Source organism: Caretta caretta, chromosome 6 (assembly GCF_965140235.1).
Source record: "Caretta caretta isolate rCarCar2 chromosome 6, rCarCar1.hap1, whole genome shotgun sequence".
Taxonomy (NCBI): domain Eukaryota; kingdom Metazoa; phylum Chordata; order Testudines; family Cheloniidae; genus Caretta; species Caretta caretta.
This window is the reverse complement of record NC_134211.1, coordinates 74,313,022-74,340,054: the sequence shown is the minus strand read 5'-3', so window position 1 is coordinate 74,340,054 and position 27,033 is coordinate 74,313,022. Positions and strand designations below refer to the sequence as shown.

The 27,033-nt window shown below is 39.9% G+C and overlaps 1 protein-coding gene across 5 annotated transcripts in view; it reads right to left on the bottom strand.

The window, feature by feature from the left end:
• FMN1 (formin 1) overlaps positions 1-27,033 on the bottom strand; it is a 393,819-nt gene that overhangs the window by 251,516 nt on the left and 115,270 nt on the right. For 3 of the 5 annotated variants that reach the window (XM_048854639.2, XM_048854640.2, XM_048854641.2), the window contains exons 3-4: positions 21,260-21,444; positions 2,589-2,706 (exon numbers count right to left, since the gene is read on the bottom strand). In XM_048854639.2, the coding sequence (XP_048710596.2) occupies positions 2,589-2,706; positions 21,260-21,444 (303 nt within the window). Of the gene's footprint in view, positions 1-2,588; positions 2,707-4,539; positions 6,620-21,259; positions 21,445-27,033 lie in introns of those variants that run through there. The other 2 variants (XM_048854643.2, XM_048854644.2) reach the window with 2 other exon arrangements.

Here is a 27,033-nt window from a genome sequence, read left to right as displayed (position 1 = left end):
GCTCTATCAAATAATAGAGTCCCACACTACTCTGGACTTAAAGATAAACACTACCCCCTTACATTGCACTTGAAAGCAAACAGGAAATCAGTGAAGACTGGGGTACAAGTTGTGTATATTTAAAGCAGGTCTGCACCACGCAGATTGATACTTGTGCAGAAGACACCACACTTGGGACAAGTAGCATTCTGCTCTTCCAGGAGCTTGCAGATGAGCTTCAGGGGTAGTCGTAAGCAAAGTGCATTAGGGTTTTCAAACCTAGAGCTAACACAGGCAACATGGCTGATTTGAGGTTTTCACTTGCAGTGTCCTAGCCAGTCATACAGTTTCACTTCAAGCTGCCACTGCTCTCTGGGCATCCAGGAATAATTATGGAGCCAAAAGAATCAAGAGGCTGCTAACCATTTAGGCACAAATCTACTATACATCCTCAACAGATGTTACAGACACAGCCTTCACCCAACTCCTGTAAAAGCATCACTTGTGTTTCATCACAATTGAATCACCAGCAGTTTTTTTTCCATCAAAATCCCTATCTCTGCCAGACACTGGGTGAATAAAGGGACTGTAGAATTTGGGCTCTATAAAAATAAGGCTTAGAATACCATCAGCATGTTGATGACACTGCCATCCACAACGTCTCAGTAACAAACAATATATGTGGGATCTAAGTGAATCCCCCCCTTCCTATTCACATCCCAATAAAGCATGAACTAGTTCATCTCATTACTAGTACAATATGGAGCTTTTGTTTATTGAAAGCTTGTTCCCCTTTTGCTATGACAGATTATATTTCACTTTAGACATCTAGGAAGTAGGGAAAAAAAAGATAGGAAAGCCCTTTTTTCACTTTTCATGTTAGGAATATTAAATACTCCATATGTAGTACTTTTAAAAAACAAATAGTTTCAGAAAAAGAGACAGTGGAAGTCCTGTCAAAAGCTGAAATACTGTACTTTGCACATATATTGTACTGTTCATTTAGGGATCTCTCTGAGTTTTCCGACTGATTAGCTACAATATAAGTGACCCAATTCAGTATGTAGAAGTATGGTGGGTCAGATGAGTTAAGAGCGGTGTTCCTGTCAGTGCTGGAAAAACAAATGTAGCTAACTTTCTGAACACCCCTGTGCGGAAGATACTCCTCGTGTTACATCCATTTTATAAAGCAGTAAGCTAAAGTAGAGAGAGAGGTTAAATTACTAGCCCAAATTCATAGCGAGTCAATTGCAGAGACAGAAAAAAAACCTAGGGTGCTAGTTCTCAGTTCTCCCTCTAATAACCCTCCCTCTTTTCCTACTAAAAAATACTTAAACAATTTATTTACTTTATTTGTTAACAGTACTATTTTGACACTGAACATCATTTAACTAGTATTATTCTCTTACCTAGGAGTAATTGTTCAGAAATAGTAGGGGTTCAGGAGGGAGTGAAAAAGTTATGAGTCAAGGAGACAGTGAAAGGAGTGAGAATATGTAGTTTAGAATCCAGACAAATAAGAAGGGACACAATAGAAATAAACAAGATAATGAATCATATATGAAAAGTAAATCTATTACTCCCATTTACCCTCTCTAGTAATACAACAGCAGGTAGGCCTTAATTGAAACTAAAAGACAACACATTTAAACCCAATACAAGACACAGGCAATTAAACTGCAGAATTTATTGCCAGAATATAGCATAAAGGCCAAGAATTTAATCCTTTTTTAATCCTACTAAATCATTTATGGATAAATTTTTCAAAAGTAACTAGGTGAATTAGAAACACAAATCCCATTGCCTTTCATTTAGGTGCTTTAGAAAAATCCCACAATGTATGAATAATGAGAACAGCCAGAGTTACACTTGGATGCAATAAACATATTTTTAAGGTCTATGAACCCTCATGCTCAGGGCACAAGCCAACAACTAGCTGATATGGGCTTGGATGAAACATTTTCCTACAGGTAGACTATTCCAGAAACGTCCAGCACTGGGTTTCTCATGCTTTCTGCTGAAGCATCTAGTACTGGGATCTATTACACACAAAATACCAAACTAGATGGACCAGTGATCTGATTGGATACAGCTACTCCTACGTGCCTATGCAAAGAAGGTAACAAAACTAAACACGTTAATACTCCTACTTCTACTCTGAATGTAAAAACATCAGTGTAATGGTACCTAAAGAGAATCAGCAAATCAGACTAGAATCTGGCAGATTCAATACCCAAAATGTATTCTAACCCAAAAAGAAGGAATCTATAGTAATTCTGACATATTAGACCATCTTGATCCCTCCACTAATTTAAACAGAGTTGCACCAGATATATGTTTGGCCTAGCATATCAGAAAACAATGCAATTTTTTTTTTCATAAGAAGTTTCAAAAGGTTATAATTTCTTCAGATGGCATCCAAATCCACAGAGAGTTTCAAATTACCTACCTACCAGGTCATGGTAACTAGTGCCATGGTGAGAAAAAAATAATATGCTGTCAGCTTTTTAGAATAAGAAAATAATCATTATATTTTTATATTTCACAAACCGAACACTTGAAACATTACAACAATCCATTTCTGCAAGTCTTTCACCTTTTTGTTTTACCTGCTTCAGTGTACTTCAACCCCACTTTTTCTTTTCCCTCGTTGATTTCAGGTGGAGGCCAGACAGCCTGGAGTTTCCCTGGAGTTTTGTCATCTTGCTCTGAGGGATTTAGGTCAGGCTATTAAAAATATGAAAAAGAGAAGATTAAAATGTTGCAATATTAATCCATTCCAAAAATGGTAAATACTGCGTTTAACTAAACTTGTGTATTTAAAGCAATGGCCGTCCATAACTGGAGCTCATTTGCATTATAAAATTAGAGCCAGGATGATTATCAGTTTGATTCCAATCCATTATAATGAAATTCAGTCGGTGAGGATGAAGAAAGGAGGAAAAGAGTGTAAGAACAACTGCTTTGGGGGTGGGGGGAAACATCACAAAGCTTACTAGCATGTTACATGCAGCATTTTAATTTAAATATAACAAAGTAGCTCTGAGAAGCTGCCTGCCTGTTGTGAACCAAGGAGGCTAATACGGTGTCAGGAATTTTCATATTTATTCTGTATCTATAGCTAAAGTTGGAAGAGCCAAACATAGTTTTGTTGAAGGTGAATTATAGTAGTGCTCACTGGTGTCACTGATACACGAGAAACAAATGCCCTGCCAGCATCTACATTTTCCCCACCACAGGAAATTTACTGTAAGCTGATATTGTGTCTACAAGGTCTCAGTCTACCCAGGAGAAGTTCTTAGAGGTTTTTTTTAAAACACATACATACACACACACGCACACGCGAATGGAAACTCAAAACTTGGAGTACAGGCAAACAAATTCTAGGTTATCCAGCTTCAGATTTAGGACCCAACCCCACAACCCTTACTCAAACACGCAATCCTACTGTAGTCAATGAAAATAGTTTTATGAATTAATTACATCTGCGCACATCTGTAATTGTTAAAGGATGTGTCCTTTTTCTGCTCATTTAACTCAAAGGGGCTTTTAAATTTATGTATTTGCATTTAAGTTCAGGTCCTTACTATGAATTTATATTGGTTTATTCAGACTCTCAATGTGGGAGAGTTTTGTGGGGGTTTTATTGCCTTTTTTCACTTAAAAATACACATATCCAAAACACCATATTGACAGAGGCTCCAATCCCATAAACATACAGGAACATGCTTAACTTTAAACAGATAAATAGTTCCACTGATTTCACTGGGACAACTGTCCTGTGTACTGCTGAACATGTGGAAGTCTTTGTAAGATCAGAGTTTAGGTGTATAGACAATTGACAGAGAGGATACCTTTTAGGGCCCCTCTCTTTGGCAAGTCACCCAGAAAATTGTATACAACTTATTGTCTGTTGCATCACCTGTCATAATACAATTCTTTCTAAGAGGATTTTAAAAAACAAAACAAAAATTACTTTTAGAAAGAAAAGCCATTAAAAATAAAGACAGTGTAGAGTTGAGGCTGACACTGATCTCTGATAACTCTCTTTAGGTTTTCTTGAAGTCTAGGTATATGATATGAAGTGTAATATTTACAATAACAATAAAGAGTGAATTTCAGTATTAACTTTCTATTAGGATAATTAAAGATATTTACAGTAAATACTTGTAATTTAACTTTGATTCAGAGAGCACCCACATTCAATGAAAGGAAAGCAATTGATTTGCAGCCACATTTTTTATATTAGACACACAAGTTGGGGGACTCAAATTTTTTGGATTCCCAACTTGAGACATCTTTGGCCTTGTTTTCAAAAGGTGCTCATCATCTATAGCTCTCACTGACTTCATTCAGAACTCGGGTTGTCCAGCACTTGTGAAAAGATTAAAGGTGTCTCAAGTTGGGAAGCCAAAACTTAAGGCTCCCAAAATCAGAAGCCACGCTTGAAATTTTGACTTTAGTTATTTTAGTTCACACCAATCATTTTATCAGCAGAAATTATTTTATATCCATTTATTTACCTCGAGCCCTTAGAATGTAAAAGTAACTCAAACCTACAGATTTCAGGTCAGATGCTCCATTCCCAGACTTTGATTTTGATCTCTCAAATACTGCTTTCAGCAACTCCTTTTCATTTCTCATTTTGCGTTTTATGGCTTCCAGCTCTGAAGTATCAACAGTCATCTCCTTTTTTGGAGGCCGCGTAAACAAAGCTTTAAATGCATCTAATGCCGACTCAGCTGGGCTTGGTTTTGTTTCTTCAGCAGGGGACAGGGGCTTCGTTCTATTGGTGGCTTTGCTCTCCTGGCCTTCATCACTGGTCTCAGTCTCACTAGTCTCCTCACCTGAATCTTCGGCTTTATCTTCATTTTTAGGGACCTCAATGTTTAACAGCTGAGAGAGCTGTTCCAGGAAAGTAGGACTTGTTTTCGGCTCAGCTGGTTTCTTTTTAGTGAGCACGTCTGATGTAATATTAGATTTCTTAACCGGCTGTTTTAATTTAAGCAGAGCCAAATCACTGTCCTTTGGTTTAATTTCTGTGATAGTCTCTCCATCCTCTGCAGCTAGACCTTTTTTTCGCACACGCAATCCACTAAAGAAAGTAGGTAGCTGAAAGGTCTTTTCACCTACGGCTGATTTTGGGGAGGATGTGTTATTAGTGCCGTTTGCTGAAGATGCTTGTTCTTCTCCACTCATAGGCTCTTGAGGATTCTCTTCTAGAGAAGGTGGGCCAATGCAGTGCTCGTCTGTTAACATTTTGTCTTCTCTAGCTGAGCTACATTCCAGATCACCATTCAGCTCTGTTGGAAGCTGCTGAGAAATTGGTGAGCTTGACTCAGTTTTATCTCTCTCCACAGTGGCATTACCTTCACTGGACCCTTCTGATTCCAATTCTTCCTTATCCTGGTTGTTATTCTCTAAAGACTCATCAGACAAAGCCACAATAGTTAACACAGATTTGTTTGTTTTGTCTCCATCACTGTCTAGGTCTGTACTCTCATTGTCCGATACTGTATCACTTGTTGTATAAGCCAAAGTACTTTGTACAAAAATGGCATCCTTGTCATCTCTGTCACATTCAGACAAAGGAGGCTGTACAGACTCTAAATGAGGAAGAGGTGGTTCATTCTGTTCAGCTAACTCCATATTCAGGTCAGCCTGCCTGCTGGGCTCTGGGTCAGCCTGGCTGCCGGCCTCCGGGTCAGCCTGCTGTATTTTGGGAAGCACATGATGTACTTCTGGATCATCATGACCACCACCACCCTTGTCTTGGTTGGCAGCTTGGGTATTTGTATCAGCATCAAAAGTTCGAAATGCCTTAAGTACTGCTTGTTTTTTCAAAGTTGCTGGTTCCAACTTAGTAGTAAATCCAAAAAGTGCTTTCATAGAAAATGCAGTGAAGAAAGGCTGGCTGTGTTCAGTCTCTGTTGCATGCCCTAGATGTAAAAGCTCACTGCTGCCAGGTGAAGTGTTATTTGCTTCCATGTTGGGCAAACCACAATATAGCTTTTACTTTTGTTATTACTGTTAGTTACCTTCTACACAATTGTTTATTACACCCATTCAGTCTATTAACTTACAACAGGAAATGCAATGGGAGCTCTTCTTTTTGTATCATAAGGAAAGCCGGTCTCCCCAAGGTCACACTATCCCTCCTTTCATGTTTCTAGTGCTGTAGTATGGACTGAAAGCATCTGTCAAATTTTACAACTCCAGTCCAAGAGAAACAAGAAGGCTCTGCATGTTGACATACAGTATTCAAAGTTCTTGGCAACTTCGTTACTTGTTCCTTTACACAAAAGACTTTTTGTCAGCGAAAATCTGCCAGCACTGTACTCTCAGTTGAAAACCGGACCAATGATCACTGCCCCAATTCCTGCAATCTTACTGGCTACACAATCCTACTTGTTAAAAGTGAAGAGCAACTGTATAAATGAAAAAGCCTGTTGAACAGAACGAATCGCATTAGTTTCCTACTTCCTTATGGGTTGTGAACTTCTGTCTGCCGAAAACTCCTGAAAGCTTCTTTCATGTAACCTTTTCCACTTTGTCTAAGACCGCCTTTAGCAAATGCAACCACACAAAAAAAACTCTGTAAAATTACAAATCCACACAAAGCAATACTTCAAAAATCTCTACCAAACAAACAAAAACAACCTTCGTTGATCTTCTGGACTGTTCTGAATTCTCAACCGGCTACAGTATCTAGACGTAGTACCCTTGAAACTGAATAAAAAATATCAAGCTCTCTCCTTCCGCTTTGCTGCAGGTTTCATCTGGAATGCAGATTTCAGGCTCCAGGGCCAGTTTAAAAAAAAAAAGAAAGCTCACACACCCACCCACCAAGAAGACTGGTTTCATATTACTACTGGTTTAACTCTCCAGGGCTATTTCTGTGAACTATAAACAGGTACTTAGCGACCATTCACCACACCCAATGACAAAAAGCTGAAAGGGTAGGCAGGGTAAACAGTGAAAGCTCAGAAGTGAGCAATTAACTGTGTAGAGAACAGGAGTTGTGTTACTTTTTTATTATTTCAAAGTACAATACCTTCTGCAGAGACATTTCAGTTCAATAATTTCCTCTATATTGCCTACATAACGCTATATATGTAAGGGGCTCTCTAAGGTAATTTCACTGTTTGGGAATGAAAGCTACAAGTTTGTAAACCTCAGCATTTCCAAGGGAAACTTTTTTATTTGTAACATATAAATAAAGCTCATGCATGCAATCTGCAAAAGTTCTCTCACATTAAGAGTAAGGTTTCAGAGGAACAGCCGTGTTAGTCTGTATTCGCAAAAAGAAAAGGAGTACTTGTGGCACCTTAGAGACTAACCAATTTATTTGAGCATGAGCTTTCGTGAGCTACAGCTCACTTCATCAGATGTTTACCGTGGAAACTGCAGCAGACTTTATATACACACAGAGAATATGAAACAATACCTCCTCCCACCCCACTGTCCTGCTGGTAATAGCTTATCTAAAGTCATCAACAGGTGGGCCATTTCCAGCACAAATCCAGGTTTTCTCACCCTCCACCCCCCACACAAATTCACTCTCCTGCTGGTGCTAGCCCATGGATGGGCTAGCACCAGCAGGAGAGTGAATTTGTGTGGGGGGTGGAGGGTGAGAAAACCTGGATTTGTGCTGGAAATGGCCCACCTGTTGATGACTTTAGATAAGCTATTACCAGCAGGACAGTGGGGTGGGAGGAGGTATTGTTTCATATTCTCTGTGTGTATATAAAGTCTGCTGCAGTTTCCACGGTAAACATCTGATGAAGTGAGCTGTAGCTCACGAAAGCTCATGCTCAAATAAATTGGTTAGTCTCTAAGGTGCCACAAGTACTCCTTTTCTTATTAAGAGTAAGGTTCATTTTTATTCCTTTTTCAATTTAAGAAACTGCAAAAATTGCAAATACACGAGAAATTCCCAATTTCCTTGTCTACTTCTTCCTGCACCATTAAGAGACTTGTTAAATGTGAGACCACCCATTCACCTATTATGGATGACACAGTGGTTAATGTGCTAATGTTTCTGATACAATGATCCATAACTCAGGTAGTGGTGAAGATTACAGCATAATCATGAGGTTAATTTCCACCATTCATTTCTGTGATATTAGCTTCTTCTGAAGAAAAGCCATTTGCAGATAATATACCACTGGTATGCCAAAGTTTAGAAAAAATGTAACTACAAGGCTGGTTATTGAAATAGACAATGCCCACTTCTGTGTCCTATGCACTGAGAAAGTGCACTATCAATTTATTATATTTAACTTCATGCCTAAATATTTCAAAAAATTAAGAAAGCATGAAAATAATTAGGGAAAAGTTATTTTTGAAAATGTAAAATGACAAAGTAAGAAAGTTCATAAGATCTAAAAAAAAAAAAGTTGATTACACTTCTGACTTCTACTCAGGTCAGAAACAAAGCCTCCCTAACATCAAGTTGTGATGTTAAGGACTTATCTCAGGCATACACACTTTCTGAATTATATATTTGCATGCATACACACACACGCAATAGGTGGGAACCATTCCAAATGCCTTACCTTCTTTTGTGACTTAAAGGGAAACAATATAGTCTGTCTCTCCTATTGTCCATCACCTCATATGTTCTTTAAAACTTTAAAGGATTCTTTAAAAGTTTGGTCTTGTTTCTTCACTGTGCCCCCTCCTGTACCAAACCCCTCATCCCTGGCTCCACACCCAGCTGGAGCCCGCACCCCAACCCCCTGCCCCAACACGAAGCCCACACCTCCGGACCAGAGCCCTCACCCCTTCCTTAACTCGGAGCTCCCTCCTGCACCCTGAACCCCTCATTTCCGGCCCCACCCTGGAGCCCACACCCCCAGCCCAGAGCGGGTATCCCCTCCCACACCCCAACCCCTTGCCCCAGACTGGAGCCCCCTCCTGCACCCTGAACCCCTCATTTCTGGCCCCATCCCAGAGCCTGCACCCCCCAGCTGGAGCCCAAACCCCAAATCCAGCCCCTGCCCCAGCCTGCTGAAAATGAGCAAATGAGTAATGGTGGGGGGAGAGTGAGCGACAGAGGGAGAGGGGATGCAGTGAGCGGGGGTGAGGCCTTGGGAAGGGGTGGGGCGGGGCAGAGCCTCGGTGAAGGGGGTGGGGTCAGGGTGTTTGGTTTGGTGTGATTAGAAAATTGGCACTCCTACACCCAGCCCTGGTGTAAATTAATGCTGCAGGGGCAGTTTTAACTTAAGCCACTGGCATAAAGTCCCACACCAGCAGAGAACTGGGCTGCCAGAGGCTCTGCCACAACCTCCCTGTGGGCCCCTTGTGCTGGGGAGAACATGCTGGTGCAGGTGGCAAAGGAGCAACCTCTGCCAGTTTAGCACTGGTGGAGATTCCCCTTACATAGGAATTCTTTAGTGCAAATCTCTGAGCATTTTAAATTCACTTTGTGCTACATAAGCAGCATGAAGTGAATTTAATGGACCAGAGACTCCAGCCCACAGCATGTAAATTTACACCTTATTTGTAGGGATAGCTCAGTGGTTTGAGCATTGGCCTGCTAAACCCAGGGTTGTGAGTTCAATCCTTGAGGGGGCCATTTAGGGATCTGGGGCAAAAATTGGGGATTGGTCCTGCTTTGAACAGGGGGTTGGACTAGACCTCCTGAGGTCCCTTCCAACCCTGATATTCTATGATTCTATGTCAAGACCCAGGACAGACTTGTTTTTTTTATGTTTTCCTAATGCTTCATTTTGCCTAGACTCCCATTTTTTCTGCTGTTCCTATTGCCATGGTTGTGCTTTTCTTCTTGAAAAGGAGGACTTGTGACACCTTAGAGACTAATTTCAGAGTAGCAGCCGTGTTAGTCTGTATTCGCAAAAGGAAAAGGAGTACTTGTGGCACCTTAGAGACTAACCAATTTATTTGAGCATGAGCTTTCGTGAGCTACAGCTCACTTCATCGGATGCATTCAGTGGAAGGCACGGTAACTCATACCAATTACCGTGGGTTTCTTTGGCCTTGTCTACACTACAGAGTTTTGTTGACAAAAGGCAGCTTTTGTTGACAAAACTGTCAATGCATACAAACTGCAATGCGACTTTTGGTGGCAAAAATGCCCTGTTTTGGCAACAAAATAAAACCACCCCAACAGGAGTGATAAGATTTTTTGTCGACAAAGTGCCAGTGCAGTCACCATGCTTGATTTTATGGCTTTAATTGGCCTCCAGGATGTGTCCCACAATGCCCATCCTGACTGCTCTGGTCAGCGGTTTAAACACCACTGCCCTGCAGCCAGGTAAACAACCATCTGCCCCCCTCCCCGCTTAGAAGCCCCTGAAATTTTTGAAATTCTATTTTCTGATGGCTCAGTGTGGAGAGGTCTCATTGCATCTTCCCAGGTGATGCAAATGCTCTCCCGTTTGGACCACTGCAGAGCTGCTGGATCTGCTCAGTATATGGAGAGAGGAGGCTGTGCAGTCCCAGCTGCATATGAGCCATAGGAATTGGGATACCTATGGGCAGATTTCTCGAGGCTTGTGTGAAAAGGGCTATGATCGGGACACACTGCAGTACAGAGTGAAGATAAAGGAGCTGAGGCAGGTGTACCATAAGATGAGGGAGGAAAACTGTCACTCGGTGCTATGCCTAAAACCTGCTGGTTCAATAAGGAGCTGGACACTATCCTTGGTGGTTACCCCACCTCCACCACCAAGAGCCGCATGGATACTTTGGGGCAGCGGAAAGAGAACCTAACCCGGAGCACGAAGTCATTAATTAAGAGGTGGAGTTAGACGACAAAGTGGAGCTCCTGGCGGGGTCGCCCGGTGGGATAGGCAGCCAGGAACTGTTCACCACTCTGGAGGTGTCTAGTCAATCTCAGCAGTTCCTCTCCAGTGAGCAAGAAGCAGGAGAGAAGATGCTTGATAAGTGGCTGTGACTTGTGTAGTGCGGAGGTGGATTCAGGGTATAGAAATGTACAAGGCTGGCTGTGTTTCTGTGAGCTGGACATTTCCCTGTGCAGCTAATCAATATGGCAGAACAGGGTGTTGATGCACGGCAAGATCTCATGGGAATCCTCCAGAAAGATCACTAGGAAACTCTAGGAAAGGTCTCTAGGATAAAACAAACAAACAAAATAACAGAACACCACTAGCCATCACCTTCATCCCCCAACTAAAACCTCTCCAGCGCATCATCCAGGATCTACAACCTATCCTGAAGGATGACCCAAGATCTCACAGATCTTGAGACAGGCCAGTCCTTGCTTACAGACAGCCCCCCAACCTGAAGCAAATACCTACCAGTAACCACACACCACACAACAAAACCACTAACCCAGGAACCTATCCTTGCAACAAAGCCCGTTGCCAACTGTGCCCACCATCAGGGGACACCATCATAGGGCCTAATCACATCAGCCACACTATCAGAGGCTCGTTCACCTGCACATCTACCAATGTGATATATGCCATGATGTACCAGCAATGCCCCGCTGCCATGTACATTGGCCAAACTGAACAGTCTCTACGTAAAAGAATAAATGGACACAAATCAGACGTCAAGAATTATAACATTCAAAAACCAGTCAGAGAACACTTCAATCTCTTTGGTCACTCAATTACAGACCTAAAAGTTGCAGTTCTTCAACAAAAAAAACTTCAAAAACAGACTCCAACGAGAGACTGCTGAATTGGAATTAATTTGCAAACTGGATACAATTAACTGAGGCTTGAATAGAGACTTGGAGTGGATGGGTCATTACACAAAGTAAAACTATTTCCCCATGTTTACCCCTTCCCCCGCCACCCCACTGTTCCTCAGACATTCTTGTCAACTGCTGGAAATGGCCCACCTTGATCATCACTACAAAAGGTCTTCCCCTCCCCCCCACCGCTCTCCTGCTGGTAATAGCTCACCTTACCTGATCACTCTTGTTACAGTGTGTATGGTAACACCCATTGTTTCAAGTTCTCTGTGTATATAAATCTCCCCACTGTATTTTCCACTACATGTATCCAATGAAGTGAGCTGTAGCTCACAAAAGCTTATGCTTAAATAAATTTGTTAGTCTCGAAGGTGCCACAAGTACTCCTTTTCTTTTTGCAGATACAGACTAACATGGCTGCTACTCTGAAACCGGTCTCTAGGATAGGATCTCCAGGACAGGTACCTCTAGGATCTCTAGGTTAGGTACCCACAGTGCATTGCTCACACTGTTGATGATAGTGCCCCAACTGCGGATGTGCTCTGCCGACAGAGGGAGCGAGTGTGAACATGCAATACTGATTTTTGTTATAGCGCTTTTTGAGTGTTGACATAACTTTTGTCGACAAAAGCTCTGTAGTGTAGACAAGGCCTTTTAAATAATTGGTCTGATGGATTCTTTGCTACGAGTCTGGCCCATAAACTATTTCAAGCTGCCCTATTCAAACCAAGCTCACTCATCCATATTGTACCAGACTATTATCCTTGTATTAATATTAAATAGCACTTCCATGTCTGCTGCAAATACTATGTAATCTAGGAATATTGACTGATCTGCAATAATGTGATGAATACTTTATGTGGTCTGATTATTGAGATAGTCACTGTATGTCTACACTGGATTATTGGGTTTTCTTGTATGAATGTATTGGTTTAGTTTAACAGGAGGCTGATGGAAAAACAAGTAGGAAGGCAACACAACAGATCTTGATAAATAGCCTCCCAAGAAACACTTGGGGGTGAGTACAAAGCAATGGCTGAGCTATTAACAATGAAGACCTTACTTCCAGGCTCCAGCCCAAAGTTACACAGCTGTTTTGCCAAGGCTGGCAGCCTGGGGATCAAAGGAAAACTAAATGGTTAAATTGACAGGTTTCAGAGTAGCAGCCGTGTTAGTCTGTATCCGCAAAAAGAAAATGAGTACTTGTAGCACCTTAGAGACTAACCAATTTATTTGAGCATAAGCTTTCGTGAGCTACAGCCCACTTCATTGGATGCATTCCACTCAATGCATCCGATGAAGTGTGAAGTGAGCTGTAGCTCATGAAAGCTTATGCTCAAATAAATTGGTTAGTCTCTAAGGGGCCACAAGTACTCATTTTCTTTAAATGGTTAAAAAGATTTTTTGGAGAGAGGGAGGGCGGAGTTGAGTGAGTGAGCAGTTCCTGCAGGAACAGACGTGGGCACAGAGGCAAGTCCTGTGAGAGTATCTGAAGGAGCTAAGGCCCACCCAAGCTTCCAGGGGATGGTAAGTTTTAGGGAAGACAGCTGAACAGTAGGAATTATTTATAGTTTTAAGATCTCTTTCTCTGAAATGCTTTGCAAAGCAACATATTGTTTATTTAAGAAGGCTGCTTGGTCACTTGGTGCCATTGGAAAGAGCTTCTGAGGAGCAGAACTGCAGATACTGACTATAACTTGGGCCTGCTAAAGTAATCACAGTTAGTACTAGGGGACTGCAACCCAAGGCCCAGTCTGAATGGGGGAGAATCACATGATTCCACCCCAAGAAAGGTGAAGGTAGAGAGGCTTGTCACCTGCGAGGGTACAATCAAGGACAGCAGGTGCAGATCAAAGTGTAATTAGCCCAGTAGCAGTGACAGCACTCATTTGCAGTGAAGATAAGGAGGTTTTATGACCTATTGTTAATATGTATTCCAGATAAATTGTAGACTTCTACAATAAAGACTTTGTGTCCAGCTGTCAGAATTGGAGCAGTGAAAAAAGGAGGTGAAATAGTGTATTGCACAAGTGGCAATACCTTGTGATGAGCCAGATCCAATCCCTACAGAAGCAGCTGCTCTTCTAGAGAAAGGTACCTAGCAAACAACACTGGTTTACAATTTGCCTTTGTTTTCCTGATGATGTGCTTCAGGAAGTGAAAATCTCCTTATCCCAAAGCCATCAGGACCTCAGCCTGAGGGAAGGAGCCCAACTTTGTATCCACTACTGGGAAAAATATCCCAAGACCCAGGTACTCTACAACCAATTCAAGGTTACCACACAACCTACAGGCTACTCAGTTTACCCATCCCTGGCCTCATACAAAACTTCCACAATCCATTCAGGTTTCAAAATCAGACAGTCGCCTCAAACAAGGAGACAGAATCATTGGTAAAAAAACAAGCACTCCTATCTATTGGATAAGGGGTGTGTGTGTGTGTGTGTGTGTGTGTGTGTGTGTGTGAATAAACCAAAGATACCATCATGCAGTGAGAAAAGAATGGGATTGAGTTGAGATACAGGAGTTTTAATACTGAGGGAATCAATCCTCTAACAGAACTCGCTACTGACCCTGGACTCAGAGGGTGCATGTTTCTCAGTACCCCTCTATAAATAGCTACAGTTTCTCTAAGAAGAACAGGCTATGGCAATTTACAAATCCTGCCACCCGGTTCTGCCCTGACCTATCTTCAGCTCCCTAATTCTTCAAAAAAAGTTCTTGAAATCAGTGGTAGCAACTGTCAGAACCAGGAGGAGTCGACATACTAATTATACCACAGAAAAAACATTCATGACAACTGAAAGTACATTTAATAATCCACATCCTTTGTGACCTACATTTAAATCACAGATGGAAGTTACACACCCCTCCCATTACCCTCTCAGGGACAGAATTCTTGAAGTACATAATGCCTTCCCTGGGGAGAGAGTCTTAAAACACATAATAAAAGACACAAAGAAAATAACCCTTCCCTCAGGGATTTAAACCAGGGTCCTAGACTTTCTGTCAGAAACAGTTCAGGTGACATTCCCAGATCCTTTCTGTTACCAGAACCACAGATTAATGGGATGGACATGAACACATAGGCTAGTCTACAACCATATGGTAATACTATACAGGAAGCTAAGGAGGAATTTCAATGTGGCTCCAATGCATGGGGATTTGGAAGGAGAAGAGTTTGAATCATCTCTTGAAAATGATTACACAATTAGAGGCCGATTACTTGTTCTACAGAGGGCAAGCCATCATCAGAAAATAATGATTTCCATAGCAATGCCTTTTTGATTTGTTTACCACCAAAATAAAAAAGGATGATGCTGGTTGTGTGTTCTCTTCTGCTTAGACAAGGGCTCAGCAGTCAGATACAAAAGGTTGAAGTTCTGCATTCTAGCTTGCTGACAAAAACCACCAAGGACTGTGGGGATGACTGTAGCCTATCACATCAATTATCCAGGAAGATAGAATGCACATGTGCGGTAGACTCAAATAATCCAACACTCAAAACAAAAGTGTTTAAATGGTTATAGCAAACTGCACACACAGACCAATTCATTTTCTGCCTTAGTCACCAACTGGAAAAAAATTCTTTGGGGACTCATATGTGAGTAATGAACTCATGTCATAACAATATGATTATGATGAAGGATTTTAGTGTTCATAATCCCAGAATAGATTAAACTGATTTTTAAAGACTTTGCCTCCCTTTCTCGCTGCTCCTTAGATATCACTACAGGGCAGAACTAAGTTGTCTTTTCTGAGCATTTCCATACCTTAGATTTGTTTTAATTTTAATCTTAACTCTAATTTTTCTGGTTTTATAAATGCTTATTTTTGAGAAATTTACGGTTACCCTGTAATGGATTTTACCCTAGAATACTTTCAATTTCTAACACATCAGGCCTCTTCCACAGCTTTCAGAAGGAACTAATATGGTGCGTATACAGCCTCCACCACAGTAGTACATAAATTTATGAAGGAATTTGGGGTCCCTAAAACAAAAACTGCCCTTAAAGCAGATTGGTGAGAATGTGATGGCTAGTGGTCCTAATGAAATCTGTATCCCCATGCTACTACACAGGTAAATACAATAATTCTTACTTTCTGTTTACCAATTAGGTCATTAAACTAAAAACTACATAGGTCATTAAACATTTACAGATCAATGATTTCAGCAGTGTATCTCAAAAAAGAAGTTACGTATTTGGCTCAAATCCCAACTGTGAGATTTAACAAAAGGTGTGAAGGAGTCACACACACACACACAGTGCTAGATAAACCACATAATGGGATCTGGACAAAGTGCACCATTCCTATGCAAATGATTAGGAACTACAAAAGTAACCTCACCCTGAAAGAGCTACCAGCCAAACTGCTTGCACTTCTGTGTCATATCCTTAAAGAGCAGAAGTTAAAATCAAATATGTTACACAACACAGGGACCAATTTCATCTTAACTGGGTGTTCTTTAGTTGGGAGGATCAAAATAGCCTCTTGCTGAGTCATTTACTCAGCCATTAACCCAGAACAGAGTGGTGTCCATCCGCATACTTTAACAGATATAAATGATTGTTTGCTGGGTCAAGAGTCATGGTTTAAAAAAAAAAAGAGGCAGGCAGAGAGAGAGAGAGAGACTGAGCTCACAACCCTGGATCCACACAGTATATGATTCCAAGTATATCCCAGATGATGAGAGACATTTCAAGGTTGCAGCAGTGAGGCAAACATAGGAACAAAGGAGCATGGGAAATGGGATGACGACACTGAAGATCCATTTGTTAACAGAAGTCTTAGTGAAAGCTATAAAAGTTAATATTTATTTTTGCTGCTTTTCTAGAACAATAGTAGACAATTAGAATAGCACTGGAATAATGTAGTTTACATCCTTGTTTGGACTGCTGTTGGATTTAGTGCTTTTAAGGTTTTATCCTTTATTCAATGACAGCCTGCAGCCCCTCAATTTTTGGAAGTTTGTAAGTGTCAGAGTAATCTCAGTTTTTATGTTTGATTAAAAAAAACATTGATATTGTAAATAAATGGTTAGAGTTGAAAAGCTTATCAAGAATTTTTCCTATAAATAAATTAGAAATTATTCTCTTTCCATTCCCTTATGCAGCCACTCAGAGCTAGCCAATCAACAGCTGTAGGTCTCAACTATATAGGACCCAGGGATTAATTTATAAGTGTGTAGGTACTGATGTTGTTAGGACCACCAGATGGCTGCCTGTACCTATTGAAGTCCTGGGGGTGGGCAGGCGCAAGCCCATCCAGATCTGAAGGTCCCTCCCCCAGCCTAAAGGGGAGGAGCTACTGAACCCAAGGATCAAGTGAGTTCGGGGTACAACTAATGATGAACAGGGACAGGAGTGCAGGTCACAGGGTCATAAGCAGGAAGCCTGAGGGGGACACTAAGCAGAGAACCCCAGATAGTGCCCACTGCTCCTCAAAGGTGTCTAGGGAGCCAGGGAATGCACAATGGCTGCCTGTAGCTGAGTCAACACTGTAGTTCCACTGAGAGATCGATCTGGCCACAAGGGGAACTCAACAGCATGAGAGGCGACTGAGTTAAACCTAGATTACTCCTGTATACTAATATGGGCACTGACACGGATTATCTGTGGCTTAGTCAAATCATTTCATTCTCCTACTTTAATTTCTCCATTTGTAAAATTAGGATAATACACCATGCCACACAATGATGTTGACAAGATTAGTTAATGTTTGGGATGTCCTAAAAATTATTATGAAAGGTACACAAACAGAAAATGGAATACAGATTAGAGCAGGGGTAAGCAACCTTCGGCATGCGGTCCATTCGGGTAATCCACTGGCAGGCCGTGACACATTTTGTTTATGTTGACCATCCGCAGGCATGGCCCCCTGCAGCTCCCATTGGCCGAGAATAGCGAACCATGGCCACTGTGGGCCGTGCCTGCGGATGGTCAACACAAACAAAATGTGTCGCAGCCCACCAGCGGATTACCCTGATGGGCCGCGTGCCGAAGGTTGCCAACCCCTGGATTAGAGCAATGGTGAGAGGCAGAATGGACTAGTGAATTGGACACCAGATTGGGACCAAGCAGACTTGGATTCTAGTTGTTGCTCTACTATGTTGCATGAACTTCATTTCCTCTCTATGTGCTTTTCTTCCCTATCCCACCTTTTGTTGGTCTTTTCTTTTTAGACTGTAAACTCTCCAGGGCAGGGAATTTTTCTTATTCTACCTAGCACTCTAGAGCCCTAATCTTAGTTGGAACCTCTAGATGCTCCCACAATACAAATAAATCATAATATAAGAAAAAGGGAGTAAATGAGTTCAATGGGGAAAAGAGTGAAAGAACAGTAAATGTCTACTTGTGAAAACACTAGCTATTAACTTTATCTTTCACTTAAACGAGGCAAAACACACTCATAACAGGGGCAGTAAAGTTCATGAATGTCTTTTTCTTCAGAAGTCAATACATAACCAGCAGTCTGATTAACACTTACATTTGTATAGGGGATGCATTAAAAAAAGGCAATTCATTACTGGAACAAAACACCCATAAGGTGCTGACCATACCAAGAATAATTATGTTTTTAGGATTTTAGGGCTGTGAGTGACCTCAGCTCCCACTGATTAGTGAGCTATACTTATGAGTTATTGTATAAGTGCTAACATTTCAGAAAGTGAAGTAGCCGCCAGGAGGACAAACCACTTTAGGTTTGATTTTGACCAACAGAGAACAATTGGTAGCAAATCTGGAGGAAGACAATTTGGGTGCAAGTGCTCATGAAATGATGATTTTAGGATTCTGAGAAAAGGAAAGGGTGAGAGCAGCAGAATAAGGACAATGGACTTCAAAAAAGAAGATTAACTCAGAACTGGTAGGTAGGGTCCCATGGGAAGAAAATCCAATTTCCTTCTTTGACAGGGTTACTGGACTACTGGATGGGGGAAGCAGTAGATGTGATATATCTTGATTTTCGTAAGGATTTTGATACAGTCCCACATGACATTCTCATAAGCAAGGAAATGTGGTCTAGATGAAATTATTATAGGGTGGGTGTCCAAACTGGTTGAAAGACCATACCTAAAGGATAGATATCAATGGATTGCTGTTCAACTGAGAAGGCATATCTAGTTGGGGCTCCCAGGGGTTAGTCAATATTCTGTTCAATATTTTCATTAATGACATGGATAATGGAGTGTAGCGTATGCTTATAAAATTTACAGATGAAACCAATCAGAGAGGGGTTGCAAGCACTTTGAAGGACAGGATTAGAATTCAAAATGACCTTGACAAATTGGAAAATTGTTCTGAATTCAACAAGATGAAATTCAATAAAATTAAATGCAAAGTATTTCATTTAGGAAGGAAAAATAAAATGCACAACTGCAAAATGGGCACTAGCTGGGTAGGTGGTAGTATTGCTAAATAGGATTTAGGGGTTATAGTGGATCACAAATTCAATGTGATGCAGCTTGGAAAAAAAAGTAAATATGATTCTGGGTGTTGACAGGACTGTTGTATGTATAAACATGGGAGGTAATTGTCCTGCTCTACTCAGTTGGAGTACTTTGTCCAGTTCTGGAAGCCACACTTTAGGAAAGATGTGGACATATTTGAGGGAGTCCAAAGGAGAGCAACAAAAATGAGACAAGGGTTAGAAAGCCAGACTTAAGAGGAAATTTTAAAAACCTGGGAATGTTAGTCTTGAGAAAAGAAGACTGAGGGGGGACATGATAGCAGTCCTCAAATATGTTAAATATATTGAGAACTTTGATCAATTTTTCTCCACGTACACTGAAGGAAGGGCAAGAAGTAATGGGCTTTATCTACAGCGAGAGAGATTTAGGTTAATTATTAGGAAACCTTTCTAATTATAATGATAATTAAGAACTTCAGGCTTCCAAAAGAGGTTGTGGAATCTCCAACTCTAGAGGTTTTTAAAAAACAGGTTGGACAGACACCTGCCAGGGATGTTTTAGGTTTACTTGGTCCTGCCTCAGCACAGGGGTCTGGACATGACGACTGCTTGAGATCCGTTTCAGCCCTACATTTCCATGATTCTGTACTTTATAAACTTTTTTTAAAAAAACCCAGACACTATGGAATTGAGTCCCTACAAAGAGAAGCGTAATGGAAATAAGAGCAATGCCTTCTTAGAGGCAGAAGTAATGCACTGAGAAGTATTTCTCACCAGTAAGGTACATGTTGGCACCTGTTTTAAGTGTCTTTTTACTCTGAGATATGACACTGAATAAATGGCAGCATGGGGTTCCATGTTTAATTGTTTTCAATATTTTCTACATCAGACACAATTACTTCACAAGTCTGTGTAACTGAAAACCCTGCAAACTCAAACTGTGATCTGAAGGTAAAGATGAGATCTTCTGATTCATCAAAACAAATAAAGATTTTGCATTTTGCTTTTGATACTCAAGACAGAGCAGAATCCATCTCAATTTCCCATAGCTACTTTGCCTGCTCAGGACTAACAGAATAAAAAAAAAAAACATATTTATTCAGTAACTAAAGCGTGTAAGACTTGCAGTGCACACAGGGACTGGATCTGTTGTGTAAAAAAGGTGCTATTTTGACGTTCACTATGGTGACCATCACCACACTTTAGGGGATAATCACTTAGATTGAGAGTCTTTTGAAAATAGTTGCATGAACACTTCTTTTTTCCTTGACAGCAACAGAGGGAAACCAAACTTTTATAGAGTGGCTAACAAGCTCTCTAAAGAGAGAATTTTGTTTGTTTGTTTTTTAACAAAAAAGGTGATGCAAGATTAAGAAAAGATGGAAACAAACTACTTTACTGTCAGATTTCCCATATTAATTCAAATTACTGTGGTCAATTAATTTTAATTTGAAATATCCCCTACTGTATATGAAGGCTTTATATGCATGTGCAATTTTTGAACCATGGATTGACTTCTCCCTGTTGCAGCATCCATTTGCAGCAGTAGAAGCAGACAAGGACCAAAACCAATCCATTCCATCCTAGTTGTTTTTCATTTCAAGAAATTATCTAAAGAATATTCCAAAAATTCTAGTGTGAGATGTAATTTATGTATGTACTATCACAGTAGCACAACAGTCAAAATAGTTATTTTAACAAATTAAGTGAGGGTGAGATGGACAAAAAGCTACAATTAAAAACAGTTCAAAGATAAAGTACAAGATGAGCTCAAGTTCAGTGATATAATAGACTGAATTATTCTAAATCAATTCTAGTATCTCTGCCAATAGACGTCACTGTTACACATTGTTTTGTTTCAAGCATTACTACATACTGAATCAGTAACGAATAGCTGCTAGAAAAGGTTTAACAAAAAAATTACCGTAATTTTGTTATATATTTCAACCTAGCAAATGTGCATGCTCTATACTGTCTTCCCCTCCTCCCTTGGAGGAGTATTTGCATTTCCTGAAAACTCAATGGCCTTGCAGCTAACTGGAAGTCATACTCCAGCCTAAAACAAGAAGTTTGTTTTAGATCATTTGGAACCTATTTGTAATAAAAAACTAATGCGTTCATTAAGTGCCTGTTGGTCAAAAACCAGTATGAACCTACCCTGTCTTTCAGAGAACTACTTACATTCAGGTCGAGGCTCAGATGCAATATATTTCTGTTGACTCTTTCTCCCTCATTATAATCTGCAAGTGGCACAGATTGTCCCAACCTGCAACCCAAAACCGAGACATCTTCATCTCTGTTTGTGACATCTATATTAGTTGGTTGTTCAGTGAAGCCATCCTTCAAAGCAGTCTCTGCTGGAATACCTACAAGATTTTAACAAAAAGAAAAGAATTATCCACATCAATGAGAACTCTATTGAGTATAATTAGGGACACCCCCCCAAGTCCCCATGGCACTTAGGCAAAGATGACTTTGTCCAATGTTGTACCAACATACACTAGTCCTTAAAACCAAAATGGCTTAAAAAGTATAAATAGATGGTTTTTAATCCACAGTGACATGTTCCGTGGAACAAGGCAAAAATATACATTATATATATATATATATAAAAGTTATAATACTTCTAATGTCAAAGCAATTACTGTAATTTTGCCACAGATCTGGTCCTAAACATGTACAGTAGTACAGGTAGTATTCTTTTTCTGTTAGCTTACTGTGATTTTCAGTGTACAATGGTTCCTATTCCCATCCTTCAAACGGCAAAAGCAATAAATCTAACAAAGTGAGTGAATCCTTCAAAGCATGAACATTTTGAATGATGTATATAGACACACACAGTCTGCCTTTTCTGGTAACTTTACCATAGGTGTGCATGCACACGCATACACTGCACAACAATCTCCACAAATATTCTGATGGAAATATGCATGCTAAACAAACTTTGTTAACAGTTTGCTGCTATACATCATTTTGCAGATGACTTATGACTATACATGTAACTGTACACTTTTAATTTAATTTTTGACATCTTCTTAACGTGAAACACTGAGGCCGACATTTTCAAACTTGGTTGCATGAAGTTAAACTTAAATCCATATTTAGGCACCTAAATAAATATCCTGATTGTCAGAGCTACTAAGTACTAAGTTTTCAGTAACTTCAGGACAACACCGGAGCAATACCCAAATCTATATAAAATGCATTTAAATCAGAATATGATGATAATTCAAATAATTGATGCAACATCTAATTAAATGGCAAGCAACCATCAGTGTGGTGGCCAGCAAGAAGGTTAACATTTTCAGAAAACGTGAATGTCTAATCCAATGAAGAGGTTTTATCCTAAGATACTGCAGTTTAGTGTAATTAAGTGAAATGTGATTGAATTTAATTTTCTTGCCAAGAGAGCTAATGCTTAGCCTACAGTGTACACAATTTCTGGCCTTCAAGTCCAAAGCCAGCCTAATTTTATTAAAACCATCACCATATGTGTTGCAGATATTAAGTTATCCAACGTTCGATTATTTAAAAAAATAAGACATTTATAAATTAGATATAAAATTTGCTCCTGGCATAAATTTGGCCTACCATGCAGTGATGGGTTGCCCCCCCTCTCCAGGGTGCCCTTGATATACTGGGGTACCACTGATCCTGCCCGTTTCACAAGCCTGGGATCCCTCACCCTATCCTGCTGAGCCAGACTCTCAAGCCTCCTCCAGCACACATACAGATAGGGACATGCACAGTTGCAGAAACACAGACACTGAAATCAGCTCTGCGTAGGAAGACTCAGCTCAGGAATTGCCCAGCACTCAAGTGCACATCCCCTCTGGAGAGTAAACCTAAAATCGTTTATTTCCTTTCACAGGCCAGACACCTTTTCCAGCCCAGGCTCAGCTCTTCACCCCCCCTGCCCCCAGTCCTTGTTTCTTAGATATTCTCCACAGTCATCCTGGGCGGGGATTCAATGAAGAAGGAGCTCTGAGTAACTCACTTCCCTGCCTTAAATAGGATTTATATATGGCAGGAATCCTTTGTTTCCCAGTTTGATCCCCACCCCCTATTACTGGAAATATACGAGGAGGCCAAGATAGGGTCCAGTACCAGGTGACAAGATCACGTGACCCTGCAGTGTCAAAGCAGCATCCCAGGAAGCTTCTCAGGAAGGTGAAGATTAACATTTCCAAAATCCCATTGTTCTCCCTGATGGTTCATTGACTAACCAGCCAGACTAATTGCATTTAGTCTGGTGGGTGTTCCCCAGGTGCAGACACTTTTGTAATTGATACATAGTTAATATTCCTAACTTCAGATGCAGAAATAATACATGCATACAAATAGGATTATCACATTCAGCAAATCCTAACCTTTCCAATGATATCTCACATGACCCATCTTGCACAACATACATCTTAGTAATGCCATATTCATATCCTAAGCATATTTCTATGAAGAATATGGGGCGTAGTGTCACATGCCTCAGCAGCTAATTTCACGTACAGAATCTAATTGCATGGACACATGGAGCCAAGGATTACGGCTGACTATAATGGCCAGAAAAAATCTTCAATTTTGTGGAAGGTAAAAGATTTAGAACAAGGTTGTGGACTTATACATCCAAAATCTGCTTATTCAAGCGCATAAATATAGATTTATCTGATACAGGCTCCAATAAGTCAATCCACTTACAGTGAGACACAGTCAGGAGTTTTCATAGATGGCCATTAAATTTTGATTGTTTTCAGAGAAATGAATGTAGCAACAGTAAAATCCAAACATTTTAATATATCTAATTTTATTCTCCATCTACTGCCTTCCTTCTTACATTAACATTAAAATATTGCATAAAGATGCTGAGAATTTAACTACAGTCACAAAGCAAGTGCATTGTCTGGTTCCTTCCACAAATACAGCTAACAATAATAAAGTCCACATCTTCGATGATCGATAAGAGTATGATTTAACAGAGATCTCTACACACCTAGGAACCATTTAGGGGATAGCAGCTGTTGTCTGGTCAATAGTTTAAAAAAAAAAAAGACCCCATCAAGCTTCACAGTTAGCTGCAGCTTGACTATATAAAATAAATCATACTTCAAAGAGAAGTGAAAGAGATCTACCTTTCCTAAATGAGTGCAACCTAGTGTCTAAAAACTGTAAAACCTCCAACTGTATAACCACTACATCAAGAGAGAGAACATTTAACTCAGATGACTAAAGTTAGGAACCTAAATCCATATTTACATACCTAAATAAGTGGCCTGATTTTCAAAAGTCATGCACACTTTAATAATGAAGTCACTTTGAACTTGGGAACTGTGAACATTCCATCTCTCTGAAAACCAGGCCACTTATTTAGATGATAAAAATATGTATTAATTCCTAATTTTAAATGTCTATGCTTGAATATTTTGACCCTATAGATTAGGAAGAAACTCTTCTTAATGCCCCATTTCTATTTGTACCTATTTGGAGAGCTGTGCACTGAAAGCAATGTATCATATATAGGTACAACTAAGGCCTGTTCAACGCTAAAGAGTTAGGTCAATGTAAGGCAGCTTACCAATGTAAGTGAACGACATAACTCTACTTCCACGAGAGGCACAGAGATTATGTTGGTGCAGTTAAGGCTATGGAGTGTCCTCATAGACAATGCAGGTTACTTACATCATCTGTTGGCTGTCATTCTTGTCAATTTCACGGCTCCAAGCTGGAGCCGAGAAATTCACAAGAAAGCCGCTCCCATCCAGGCTCTCAGCAGGGAATGGGGAGCTGAGGGCAATGGTGGAGGGAGCTGGGCTCTCAGTGGGAAACTGTGCACAGAGCTGAGAGCCTGAGCTCTCAGCCCCCCACACTACTCCTCTTAAGTCAATAGAAGTGCTCCTGGTGAGGATGCGCAACACCGACAGAAGGAGGGTAGTTTTGACATGAACCACTGCAGTAATTACTGCAGTGGCTGTAAGTCAACCTAACATAGGACAACTTAAGTTTGTAGTATAGACATGCCATAAGTGTACTGAGGATGGAGTTCCACAACTGAGTTTCCTTCTTTCATGAGTTATTTAAAACTGTCACAGTTACTAAATTTATTTTTTTACTTTTTTAAAAAAGTATGTTTTAAAAATATTTAGACTTCAGTTCTCAAAGCATTACTTGAATATTAAACAATATTCTTCTACATTTTTCAATTGAAATTCGAGTGTTCAGGATACACTAGATATAAAACAAAAAACTAATATCATAATATTTTGTTGTAATGTAGCAGCTCATGTTCAGAATGTAAAAATACCTGTAACAAATAAAACGGATCCTATTCTCCTTTTCCTTTTGCATTACACACATGTTTAGATTAAATATGCATACTGCCTGAGTCCATATAAGAACAATCAACTACAGTTTTTCACATTAATAGACTTTGAAATTAAGTCTCATGAACAGGAGAGACCAAATGTATGTAGCATTCTACAATGGAGTTATAGTCAGAACAAACACACATATTATTAGTAGCATGTGGTTTTGATTGATTAATGAGCCCTGCTCACTATCACAACTAAGACTCAAAATAAGACTCTTATAGCCAAAGATAGAAATTCTAATTAGATTACCAAAATGGAAACATACTAATGGTAATGTATTTAATTCACCTAAACTGAAAGACTTTCTGCATACCTGACCCAATTGTGTTAAGACATTCAGGTTCTAGACAGCACTATTACAGGACCAGATTGTAACCTGGATTTGCTGGGCTTAAAACCAAATATATATGCTGAGTCAAGGTGTTTTAGATACCTTCAGTGTATCTTAGATTTAATTATGTGTTTATATATTTAATAAAGCACCTTTCTCGAATGGTATCCCAATACCCAATATGTACAATGAAAACAAGTCTCGTTCTCCCTGATGTTAAAATACTTTTCACTATGATATTTTAAAAACTACAGATAAGAAATGTGAATATTTTACGTTATGTAGTCATTTATTTTTACCAAGTGCATACATAGGTTTTCAGAGCTGTACCAATTATTTTTCACTGAATAATTAGTAATTAGATAGCAAAACCCTGCAGTAGTTTCAACCAAATAAAAAGAAAAGGAATACTAGTGGCACCTTAGAGACTAACCGATTTATTTGAGCATAAGCTTTCGTGAGCTACAGCTCACTTCATCGGATGCATTTCTTTATTTGAGCATAAGCTTTCATGAGCTACAGCTCACTTCATCGAATGCATTCCGATGAAGTGAGCTGTAGCTCACGAAAGCTTATGGTCAAATAAATTGGTTAGTCTCTAAGGTGCCACTATACTCCTTTTCTTTTTGCGAATACAGACTAACACGGCTGCTACTCTGAAACCAAATAAAGTTATTCAGAGTCAGACCTAATGTAAACATTGGCAATTAGAAATATTATTAGCATATTTTAAATACAAGCATTTTGCATTTTCAAGTCTGTTGAGTTATGCACTCTTGAGATGGAAATAAAAATATTTTAAAAATTGTAAAGTTAAATGCTTGAGACACGGAAGGAACGAACAGGTACAAAACACCAACCTGAGAATGAAAATTTTGCATCATTCTGAGTGAAAGAACTGGAATGATTGGACTTATTTTTATGAATCTGCATGTAATATCAGAGGTTAGTTTAAATCAGATTGTGTTAAATAACGCTGTATTAAGCGGAGAACGCACAGATTTAGATTTCAAGTAGAAAGTTGCTTATAAGAGCTACCTGAAGTTAATTAACATTCTCTGTCTAGATAAGATTTGCAAATAACTTTGCCATCCTTTATACAATATATTCTAAAGACAAATGCTTTTTCCTACAAAACATTAGTGATAAACAATATTCAAATTGCATCTCTTACGTTTCATAACAGTGTAACTGACATGGTACTGTATAATGCAAAAGAGGAAAGAAGAGTGTACTGTCCTCGGCTCAGATGCTGCATAGGTATT